The 12,528-nt window shown below is 32.3% G+C and overlaps 1 protein-coding gene across 1 annotated transcript in view; it reads right to left on the bottom strand.

Moving 5' to 3' along the window:
- Positions 1-12,044, bottom strand: part of lman1 (lectin, mannose-binding, 1) — a 29,291-nt gene extending 17,247 nt beyond the window's left edge. The window contains exons 1-8 of the mRNA NM_001386234.1: positions 11,823-12,044; positions 10,674-10,828; positions 7,606-7,713; positions 5,272-5,333; positions 2,431-2,530; positions 2,119-2,242; positions 1,200-1,258; positions 874-1,006 (exon numbers count right to left, since the gene is read on the bottom strand). Of these exons, the coding sequence (NP_001373163.1) occupies positions 874-1,006; positions 1,200-1,258; positions 2,119-2,242; positions 2,431-2,530; positions 5,272-5,333; positions 7,606-7,713; positions 10,674-10,828; positions 11,823-12,015 (934 nt within the window). The 5' untranslated portion in view covers positions 12,016-12,044. The remainder of the gene's footprint in view (positions 1-873; positions 1,007-1,199; positions 1,259-2,118; positions 2,243-2,430; positions 2,531-5,271; positions 5,334-7,605; positions 7,714-10,673; positions 10,829-11,822) is intronic.
- Between the last annotated feature and the right edge of the window lie 484 nt (positions 12,045-12,528).

The raw sequence follows: 12,528 nt of genomic DNA, 5'->3' as shown, positions 1-12,528 counted from the left end.
TGTGTACATGTATGTAAATTCAAGTAATTAAATAAGTTGAATATATATTAAATATAAATTTTTAAATATTTCGATAAAAAAATAAAAGTTAAAATCAAAAAATGTAAATCAAATTATAATAATTGTTATAAAATAGAATGTATTATACCTCAAACATTAGTAATGAAAGTAAACTAAAATAGCTTAAGATAAAATAAAAATTGGATAAAATAAATTTAGGCTCAACAATATCATAAATTGAATAATAATATCAAAATGTTAGCAAAACTAATTTAGATAGATTACATCAAAATACAAATAAATAATAATAAAACAATGATTATTAATCAAATTAAATACATTCCAAAGGGTTGTAAATAAAAAATAAAATAAACCTAAATATCCAATCATGTTATAAACCAAATGTGTATACATATGTTAATTTAAGTTATTAAATAAGTTGAATTAATATATATTAAATAATACACATTTTTTTAATTATTTCAATAGAATAAATGAAAGTTAAAATAAGAAAATAAAAAATATTATAATTCTACTCATGGTGAAAAAAGAATCTCTTGCATGTAAAAACAAAACTAATAACAAATAAATAGCTTGGTTTGAAGGAAATGTTTTCCAAATTGCCCATAATCATGGTACAACAAAGACAAAGCAAAATAAAAGTAAAATTACCAATACCAATAATAAAAAATGTATGCCAGCATCAACTGATCATTCTGTATTTTTCAAAACATTGTGGATCATAACCATTACATTTCATTACAGATTTTTTTTTTCTAGATCCAGCATAGCAGAGCATAATGGAGCAATCAAATGTTACTCGTCCAATCAGACGTAAGAAGAGCCTGTGTGAATGTGAGGTCAGGAACTCACTGGGCTGCCCCTGGACATCAGGGTGCTCTTTCTGAAACTCCTCTTTCCTTTTGTCCAGAGCTTGTTGGAAATTCTCAAATTCCTCCTGGTACTTGTCCTTCTCCTCTTTGGGAATCTCTTTTTCTGGGGGAGGCTTTATGGAAAGACACAAAACACACATTCAGACCCACTCACGCACACAGACACACTTACACATACTCCAATTAGAATGAACAAGAGGAACGGAGTAAGAGGTGGACACTTATCAAATAAGCACGGACGATTCTTTTTAATCATACTTAAATGTGTGTTGGATGTGAGTGTGTGTGGGGAGGAAGATTGTGTACCAGATTCTGCCCAGGTTCTGTAAGCCTGAACAGCAAAAATGACAGAACGTCATGGTCATCTGTTGAGAAAAATAGAAAAGTTGTTCAGCCAAGATGAAGATAAACTGCTAATTCGACAGAACTAAATAGCTGAATACGTGCAGCTTTTAATAAAAACATGGTTAATTAGTTTTTTGTTGCTTAATTATTTACATGTACTTCCATTAGATTCTCTTTCTACTATAATTAGACATTTTTAATAATAATTTGTAATCTTTGATAAGGTACTTTGCATGTGTATATGTGTGATTGAATTGTTTGTATCAAATGCCAAACTTTGCTGCAAAAAGAATCTCCCTACAGGTACTAATAAAGTCAACTCAACTCAACAGAATAAAAATGAGCAACAAAACTATTTGCATGGATCAGGGAAAAATGCTGTGCATAAAATAAAAAAATTAAAAAAATTAAAATTAAAAATAAATAAATAATAATAATAATAATAATACTAATAATAAAAATCTAGATTAAAATAAAACTAAATTAAATTAAATATAAAAGAAAAGAAAATCTAAAATAAAATAAAAAAATTTAAATAAAATAAAAAAACTTCTTAAATAATCTAAAACAAAATAAAATCTAATAAAAAATTAAATATATAAAATTAAATAAAAAATAATATAAAATAAAAAACTATAGAATATTTTAAAATAAAATCCAAAATAAAAATCATTACATTAAAAATAAATAAAAATAAAATCAAATAAAATCTCAAATAAAATAAAAAAACAACATTAAATTAAAAATAAATTCTAAAATAAAACAAAAAATAAATAAATAAATAAATAAATAAATAAATAAATAAATAAATACTGGTTGGAAATTAAGACAAAATAAGATTATATTATATTGGCAGATAGATTTGGATTTTAATAAATACCTGCAAGTCCTCCAGTGGCTGCAGAGATGCCAAAATAACCAGTTCCAGGAATGATCATGTTCTCAACTTTGGTACAGAACTCATAATCATCTTTGTCAGGAGTGAAGCCGTTATTAATGAAAACCTGAAACCATTGAGAATATTTAGACTTTATTAAAGCTGGCAAAAACACACCAGACTTTGCTCAAACATTTGACTATTAGTTTATATATTTACAATGGAAAATTCAACAACACACAAATGCTGTTATTAGGGTCAAATGGACAAATGATAGCAAGTTATTCAGTCTTAACTTTATTACTCTCAACTTACCGATAACGTCTGCTTGTAATAAGTGATTTTGGTGCGTATAGGGTAAGGTTTGTTTCTGAAGTCTCTAAGACATGTGCCTAGTGCCTGGGTCGTGCCATCACTGGAGGAAAGAAAATATAATTTATCAAAAACATATGGAATATTGTAGGTGCAGGTGAATAGGGTATCGATCAACTACTAAAGTGAACTTAAATTAATAGCCATACTTCCAGAGTTGAGCCTTATCCAGCATAGGTTTTACACAGCGGATGCCCTTACAGCAGCAACCCAGTATTGGGAAACATCCATACACATTCATTTACATACATACACTATGGCCAATTTAGTTTATTCAATTCACCTATAGCGCATCTCTTTGGACTGTGGGGGAAACCAGAGCCCCCGAAGGAAACCCATGTGAACACAGAGAACATGCAAACTCCACACAGAAATGCCAACTGATGTAAACTAGCAACCTCTTGCTGTGAGGCGACAGTGCCACTGAGCCACCGTGTCACCAGAGTACATAATTTCTTTTTTTTTTTTTTTCTAAAGTCTTGCATTTACAAATGAGCCACTATTTAATTAAATATGCACTAATTTGCAGCCTTTTCTACCAGCAAAAATCTGAAAATATCAAGAAGTCATGTTCAAAATGATGAAGTCAAAACTTTTTAAAGAGTGGATTGGGCAATCTCTGATTTACCACTCAATAATTCAGAAACTGCTGCCAATGTCCAGAAAATAAACATTTTGATTATTCTTTTATAGAATAAAATGCTCTATAATGAGGGAAAAATATGTATGAACACATCCCTCGGTACAAATCTTCAGAATACAAATATGAATAACTGTGAAACTGAAAGTGTAAATTTGCTAGTGTAATTTGATTTATGAACCACTGCAGGAAAAAACACTTAGTTTGAGATAATAGCTTTTAAAATCTCCAGAGACATTTTGAAAAAAAGGTGACAAAAGAATTAACTAAGTGTACAGTATATTGGATGTATACACACTATATATACTGTATTTAATATATACTATAAAACACTGGATATTTGACCTCAGTTCTTTAAAACAACAAAAAACAGTTTTAGATATAATGAAAAATCAGAAATAAAACACAAGTAAAAATAAAAAGACATTTAAGACATTTTATTTAAAACGTGAGCCAAGTAAAATCTGCAGATACATATTGAAAAGTGACAAAATTAATAAACTGAAATTTATACAAAAAACTGAAAGGAAATACAATTAACATTTTTTAAATCTTATAAGCATTTATTGGACAAAATATATTTACAAATTAGTTTCACCAACTTTGTGTTTTTATTATTTGAACTAATTTGTATTTATTTATTATTATTCTATTTAAAGTAACAATGTAGATTTTATCCTTTATCACAACAACTGTTTAGAAGTCTATTTATTTCAGTTTTATATTGGTTTATGTAAAAAATTGCTATAAAACACTGGAGATTTAAGCTCAGTTCTTTAAAGCAACAACAAAAAACTGTTTTAGATATAATAACATTTTTTAAATAAAACACAAGTTAAAAATTTTTTTTAATTAAATTTAAATTTAAAAAAAGTGCAAATAAAATGCCTTTAAGCCACTTGCGTGAGCTGCAAGTAAAATCTACAGATACATATACAAAAGGAAATGCAATTAATATTTTAAAATCTTATCAGCATTTATTGGACAAAATACATTTTCAGTTTCAGTAACTTTGTGTTTTTATTATTTTTATTAACTTGTTTTTAATATAATTTTATTTGAACAATATAGATTTTTTTCACTTTTAACAATAATAACCCTGTTTAGAAGTAATTTTATATAGTTTACGAGAAAACAAATATAAACACCATAAAACACTGGATATTTAAGCGAAGTTCTTTAAAGCAACACCAATTATTATTTTCAGATATAATAAAAATCTAAAATGAATAAGTAAAAAAAAAGCCTTTAATACTTTAAAATGTGAACTTTAAGTACAATCTACAAATGCATATTGAAAAAAGTGACAAAATAAACTGAAAGAGTACAGTAAAGTGGGCGTTTTCTTTCCATTAGACTGAAAAAATAACAATTTTAGAAAAAAAAAAATTACAAAAATAAAGGGAAATACAATTAGTTTATTTTATTTTACAAAGTATTTGTTGGACAAAAATACATGTTCAAATAATTTTTAGTTTCAGTAATTTTACAATTTTATGATTTGTTTTAATTCATTGTAATTTATTTGAAGTAATATTTAGTAAACGTAATGTGAAGTAAATGTTTAGAAGTCAATATATTTCAGTTTTATATTGGTTTATGTGAAAAGAAAAATACATATATTAAAAAACACTGGATATATGAGTTTCAGATATAATAAAAAAATCTTAAATAAAACAAGTAAAAAATAAGTAAATAAAATGCGAACTGTAAGTAAAATCTGCAGTTATATATTAAAAAAAAGGGACAAATAAAAGGAATAAACTAAAAGTGTACAGTATCGTGGATGTTTTATATCATATAGACCAAAAAACATTAAGGAAAAAAAAACGGTAAAAAAAAAAAGACAAAAACATAAAAACTAACAGGTTCATATTAAAAAATACAGTGCTTCAGCCAGCAGTGTGTATTCTTAAAGGATAATATGAAGGCCTGTGAGTGTTTTTTGAGCACATATGCTGCTGACGGCTCTCTCCTGCTGGCTCACAGATCTAATTTAATGCTTTCACTGTTACTGTGCTCAGATTAAGACAGACAGACAGCGGATTAGACGCTCTCTCTCATAAATAATCATATTTCTTAATCTCCTCAGAGTTGTAAAAATGAGAGCGCTGATGTCAGCAAAGGAGGATATGTTTACTTACTTTTGATGGTCAAAAACAAGTTTCCCATTGTTGCCCACCACCAGGACAGCAGGGTTGTTTTTCTACAATGGAAAGGTCACAGGGAAAAGAGAGAGGCATAATCCTCATTTAGTACAGGGGAGACAAATCTACTGAGGTGCTTTAGTGTTTAGTAAAAGCAAAACACATGACCATAATCCTTTGATAAATATATATATAGGCACCTCCACCTTAAGATGTTTTGACTGAAAAATGCACATTAAAAAACAAGGTTTAAAGGGCTTTTTTTTAGCATAAACAAGAGTTAAAAACAAAACAACAACAACAAAAAACAAACCTGTGTAATTAATTACATAATATTATTTGCTAAGAAACACCTTCAAATTAATATTCAGCAGATCAGTATAGCATTTAACACACTTTATTCAATTAATTATAATTTTTGTTTTTATTTTCAGTTTGTTAGTTTATATACATAAAGGTAAAACTCAATCCTCAACTCAAAATATACAAATTACATTATTTATTGTAATATTACTTGAATTTGGGTATTTTGAATGTGAATAATATATACATACACACTCACCGGCCACTTTATTAGGTACACCTTATTAGTACAGAGTTGGACCCACTTTTGCCTTCAGAACTGCCTTTATCGTTTGTGGCATAGACTCAACAAGGTACTGAAAAATTTCTTCGGTCTATACTGACATGATAGCATCACGCAGTTGCTGTAGATTTGTTGGCTGCACAACTATGATGCGAATCTCCCGTTCCACCACATCCCAAAGCTGCTAAACCCTATTGGATTTAGATCAGAAGACTGTGGAGGCCATTTCAGTACAGTGAACTCATTGTCATGTTCAAGAAACCAGTCTGAGATGACTCGCGCTTTAAATGACATGCAAGTTATCTTGCTGGAAGTAGCCATCAGAAGATGGGTACATTATGGTCATAATGGAATGGACATGGTCAGCAACTATACTCAGGTAGGCTGTGGCGTTGAAGCTATGCTCAAGGGGTACTAATGGGTACGAAGTGTGCCAAGAAAACATCCTCACACCATTACACCACTAGCCTGAACTGTTGATACAATGCAGGATGGATCCATGTTTCATGTTGTTGATGCCAAATTCTGACCATACCATCTGAATGTCACAGCAGAAATCGAGACTCATCAGACCAGGCTATGCTTTTCCAATCTTTAATGGTCCAATTTTGGTGAACCTGTGCTTTTTGTAGCCTCAGTTTCCTGTTCTTAGCAGACAGAAGTGGCACTCGTTGTGGTCTTCTGCTGCTGTAGCCCATCTGCTTCAAGGTTGGACATGTTGTGCGTTCAGAAATGCTCTTCTGCATATCTCGGTTGTAACGAGTAGTTATTTGAGTTACGGTTGCCTTTCTATCAGCTCCAACCAGTCTGGCCATTCTCCTCTTACCTCTGGCATCAACAAGGCATTTGCGCCCACAGAACTGCCGCTGACTGGAAACTCTGTAAACCCTAGAGATGGTTGTGCATGAAAATCCTAATAGATCAGCAGTTTCTTAAAATACTCAGACCAGCCCGTCTGGCACAAACAACCATGCAACATTCAAAGCCACTTAAATTACCTTTCTTCCCCATTCTGATACTTGGTTTGAACTGCAGCAGATCATCTTGACCTTGTCTACGTGCCTAAATGCATGGAGTTGCTGCCATGTGATTGGCTGATTAGAAATGAGCATTCACGAGCAGTTAGACAAGTGTGCCTAATAAAGTGGCCAGTAAGTGCACACGCACGCACGCATGCACGCACTTCAAGTTTAGATGCTGTGTTTTGTAGTATTAAAACTTGCATTTTTGCTAAACAAAATTAAAAAAAATACAAATATTGCTGTAATATTTGTATTTTATTGGTTTTGTTGAGCAAAAATGCTATTTTTAATTATGTCGTTACAAAAACACAACATCTAAACTGATCTGAGGTCTTAAAACACAACTGTATTTATATTATAGAAATTTTTTTTTTTATCTTAGACATTTATTGGACAAAAAAAAATTGTAAATTATTTTTAGTAATTTAGATTTAAAAAAATGTAATGATCTGAATTTACTATTTAATATTATTATTTTATTTGAAGTAACAACGTAGGTTTATTTCGCTTTTAACAACAAAACCCCGTTTTGAAGTCAATATATTTCAGTTACATATGGTTCATGTGAAGAAAACACATGTACTACAAAACACTGCATATTTGAGCTAAGGTCTTTAAAAACAATAACAACAAAAAAACTGTTTCAGATATACTGAAAAATATTAAAACAGAAGTAAAAAAATAGGTAAATAAAATGGAATTGATTTAATTAAATGCAATCACCTTTCCATCATTATCAAAAGAGTCAAAGAATATTCCCACGCCGTTCCACTGATCAGCGGCCCCGTACACGGGACCCTCCAGGCCTTGACCAGCCGTGAACCATATGGCCTAGAAGAACACACACACACAGACACAGTGAAGGCTCTCTTCAGTGAACATGGGTAATTTGGTAAGTGGTGCTTGAGATCAGTGTGGTCTGCTCCAGTGGACTCAAAGAAAGCACATTACTTGTACAACACTACATTATAATTACTCCCTCCACACTGCCAATTCTGAACAGAAAACATGAAATTATTACCACTGACCTATGGCTTGTCCTAATAAACCGATTTATCATGAGCAAAAAGAGCCTGTAATAAGATGACATTGTAACAATTGAACGAATAAAAAAAAAAAAAACTGTTTAAGTCAAGAACGCAGCTGCACTAACCAAGCTCATACAACAGAAAGTGAAAATAGCTGACATGCAAACAAGAAATATTTAGTGGACTGGATTGACAAAGCATAAAAAGCTCAAATACTGAGAATTCACTTATGCAAACATAAAAATGATATAAAAATAATATCTATATAAAAATAAACAACAATATGAAACTGAATGGGAAAAATGCAACTGTTTGGTCAGGAAAAACTCATCACGATGTTAGGGTGTTCTGGGTGGTTAAGCAGGCAGGACTGTACAGGTGTTGTTTTGAGCACATTTAGATGTGATTTCAGGGTCAGATTTAAACGGATCTCGCCACCAAATCTCACCAGTTACAACCAGAATAGATTTTAAAGTGTTGTTACTCATCTATAAATCACTAAATGGCCTTGGACCTCATTACAGATATGCTCACTAAATACAAACCTAACAGGTCACTTAGATCATTACGATCAAGTAAATTTGAAATTTTCCCAGAGATGGGTTGCGGCTGGAAGGGCATCCGCTGCGTAAAAACTTGCTGGATAAGTTGGCAGTTCATTCCGCTGTGGCGACTCCGGATTAATAAAGGGACTAAGCCGACAAGAAAATGAATAAATGAATGAATAAACTTGAAATTCCAAGTTCAGCCAAAGCGGGGTAAATCGGCCTTCAGCTGGTAACAGCGCCCCCTACAGTTTTATTCAGCTTCCGGAAATGATTATGTGCTCCAACATTAGGCACACTCAAATCAAGACTTAAGACTTTTGTTTAGCTGTGCCTTTACTGTATACGCAGCGTGCTACGTCTTTCTTTTCTTTTCCATTTCTTTAAAACTTGTTTTAACATATTTTAAACTGTCAATTTAAGTGTATTTGTATAATAACTATTGCTCCAAAGCAACTTTACAAACCATTTCATTACAGTCAAAATGAGTAAATGTTAAGGTCTTGTGAAAAGGCTGGAAAATACATCTGTCAAATGTATAAGTCTGCACAGTTATACAAGTCATGACATCTGTCTATTTCATTTTTATTTGCGTTGATCAACTGAGCACTCCTAGAAGTAATGTACAGGACATTGCTTTGGATATACGATACAAGTTCTTCTTACAGTTATGAAATAGTTTGATAAGCAGGAAATGTTCATCATGGGCCAATGACATGACCATATTGAAATGGTCTATGCCATTATTATATATTTGTAGATTGAAGTTTAGTGGAAATCAAAACAAATCAATATAATTGTGTGCAGTCAAAATTAGTCAATAATATTTAATAGTCATAATTGGATGACTTCACAGGAAGCTCTGTGTCCTTTCTGAATACCTTATTTATATAGCGACAATATTATTTTTTGTTCGGGCACCAAATCAACAGTAAATTATTTCTAAAGTATCATGTGAAATTGAAAACTAAAGCAATTATATGGAAAATTCATCTTTTTCTTTAAAATGTATATATAAATTCTTTATTAATATTATTATTTAATATACTTAATGTCATTTTAAACTTCAAAAATGTTTTACAATATTAATGTATGCTTTGTTTGCACTGTATTTTTTTAACCCCCACATTTTTGAATAATAGCGTACATCCAAAGCAATTTCTTGTATATCATTTCCAGGAGTGCCCATTTGATCATTCATTCAGCTTAGTCCCTTATTTATTGGGGGTCACCACAGCAAAATGAACTGCCAACTGTTCTGGCATATGTTTCCACACAGCAGATGCCCTTTCAGCTGCAACCCAGTACTGGGAAACACCCATTTACACACACACTCATACACTACGTCTAATTTAGTTTATTCATTTCACCTATAGTGCTCTTTGGACTGTGGGGGAAGCTGGACCACCTGGAGAAAACCCACATGGAAAAGGGGAGACCATGCAAACTCCACACAGATATGCCAACTGGGATATCTGGGACTTGACCCACCAACCTTCTTGCTGTGAGGCGACAGTGTTAACCACTGAGCCACCCGCTCATTTGATCAAATAACTGAAAATAAATTATGTACACAGACTTTCTAAAAAAAACATTATATTGTATGACTGTGCAGGTGTATACAATTGACAACTGTATATTTCCTGCCTATTCACAAGGGCTTAACCTTTTTTGATTTTGACTTTATTTTAATAATGTGCACCTTTTGTAAGTCGGCTTCTTATTATTTTGTAAATTATTATTAAACAAATAAACTTGAATTGACTTGACTCAGAAGTGTGCTAAACTGTAAAAAGAAATCTTGCTGACTTCAATTTTTTAGTTGAATCAAATTAACTTTTCTAGTCATTTCAAAGTACAACAGTCAAACTGACAACAAATATTAAGTTAAACTTTATATAACTTAGTTGAAACCTAATTAACTTATTAAAATAAGTCATTTTAGTGACTTTGTTAGATCATTTTTACAGCATCAGTGACTCAACAGCTCACAGATCACCCAGATCTAGGATTTAACCTGTGACACGAGCAATCAGGTTATCATATCCCTAAAAATAAGTCAACTTGACCCTTCACTGTCATAACGATAACAACATGTGCCTATACTCAAAGCCAAAAATGTATTAAGGCTTACGTGTACAATCTATATTCAATTATTGATTATATATACAAATCAATTATTAAATAAATATTTAATAGCTATACTCCTCTTACTTACCAATCCATCTGCTCCCATTCGTCCTCGTCCGGAAACACGAAATGCCACTTCAGCTTCCCAATGTTCAAAACTCACAGGGGACTTTGTCCATACTGAACCCTTCTGGCTCCGGAGAGAAGGTGTGATTCGGACCTGATCTGAACTGGGAATAGCATCTGGAGGGGGAAAAAAAGGGAACGGAAAATTATTTTAACACTGAATGTTCCTCAAACAGGTTTTTACCACTCTGATATGAATTTACTTCCTTGGATTAAAGTTTACTCTAAAATAAGATGCATACAGTATATGTGTGCATATACTGGCAGACGATATATCATTCAAATATATCATTTAATCTTACATTAAAAAAATAATATCACGCATTATTAATCTGAGAAAGAACAATATTTGTGTTGCGTAATTTGATCCTTATCACATGCTCATATGTAATAGGCTGTTTGGCACAATACCAATAAATATGAGTAGCAGCTGAGCGCTTACTTCTCTGTTGACATAAATCTAACTAAACAGTGCATAGTAGTACAACACAGTGGAAATCACAATATTAAATCTGTAGACAAAGCACTGATTGCTCCTGTCGGCTAAGCTCGAGGCAGTGTCTATGTGTTTATTAGATTTGAGAAGTGTTGCAAGTTACAACACAGAACTTTGCTCTACTACATGCAGAGACGGATTTGTTAACCCTTTAGGAATACTAGAGCCATTTCAGCTAACTTAAAACTACATTGATATAAGCATCACGATATGCTCATGCAAATTTAATGACTAATCAAAATAACGAATAAATCACACATATAATTGAACACAGCTGCTGGTCTATCAAGAGGCACATCCAGTAATTAGCCACACAAATCAGAAGGTAGTGCACTGATTTAACCAGTTTGCATAGTTTACTTTAAGATAACGATATGAATGTGGAAATTTGCATTATTACAAAATGAATGAACAGAAAACCTAAAGTCAAAAGCAATGCAGTCCATCATATTTCATTCAAAACTTGCAGCGCTCAGTTTAAGTTCCTTTTAAGCTCACGTACACTTTATGAGGGCGGTAAACTACACGGAGTAACATTAATTAAACACACCGAGAGCTGACAGAGTGATACAGATGGATGAGAGAGGATAGACAGACACCCATCTATAAACTTACTGCCAGTATGAATCCAGAATGGGATTCTTCCATCACTCTGTGTCAGATGTGGCCCTTTGAAACTGTATTTATACTCAAAGCGGCGGTGCGGCAGGTCCCCGGTAGCGCTGTCAGCGAAAAGGTGCGGAAATATTACAGAAATTATTAATAAATGGGCATAAGCTGCCAGGCACTTGGCAATGGGTACCGCCATGTTTGAGTCTGAGTGCTGACGTAGCGCAGAGAGGGGCGGGATGACTGGAAACGCTGAAGGGCCAACAGGGCGTTGTCTCATTGGCTGAGGAGCTTGATTGACACGCAGGGAATTAATGAGCGAGCCGCTGTGAGCCTCGTTTTCAGGCTGTGATGATGACCTACCGATGATCAGTGCTGCTGCTACTAGACGTGTCAGAGCATACAAAAAAGTAACCATAGTAACCGAAATTTTTGCCAAAATGATAATCATGTTATAAATTGATTGTCTAGACTGGCTAAAACCCTGAGTATTATTTAGATTTTACTGTAGTCTGATTTTACTGTTTCATATTGTTTTTTTTTAATTCTTTTAATATATACAAATAAATAATATTTTTTGATTTATATTTAATTTAATATAATGTTACATACATATTACTTAGATATTGACTCTCTTGATAACTCTATAAACATATACACTCACTGGCCACTTTATTAGGTACACCTTACTAGAACCGGGTTGGACCCCCAC

The sequence above is a fragment of the Danio rerio genome, chromosome 21 (assembly GCF_049306965.1).
Source record: "Danio rerio strain Tuebingen ecotype United States chromosome 21, GRCz12tu, whole genome shotgun sequence".
NCBI classification, from domain to species: Eukaryota; Metazoa; Chordata; class Actinopteri; order Cypriniformes; family Danionidae; genus Danio; species Danio rerio.
Note: the sequence above shows the minus strand (reverse complement) of the source record. Positions and strands in the feature narration are given on the sequence as shown.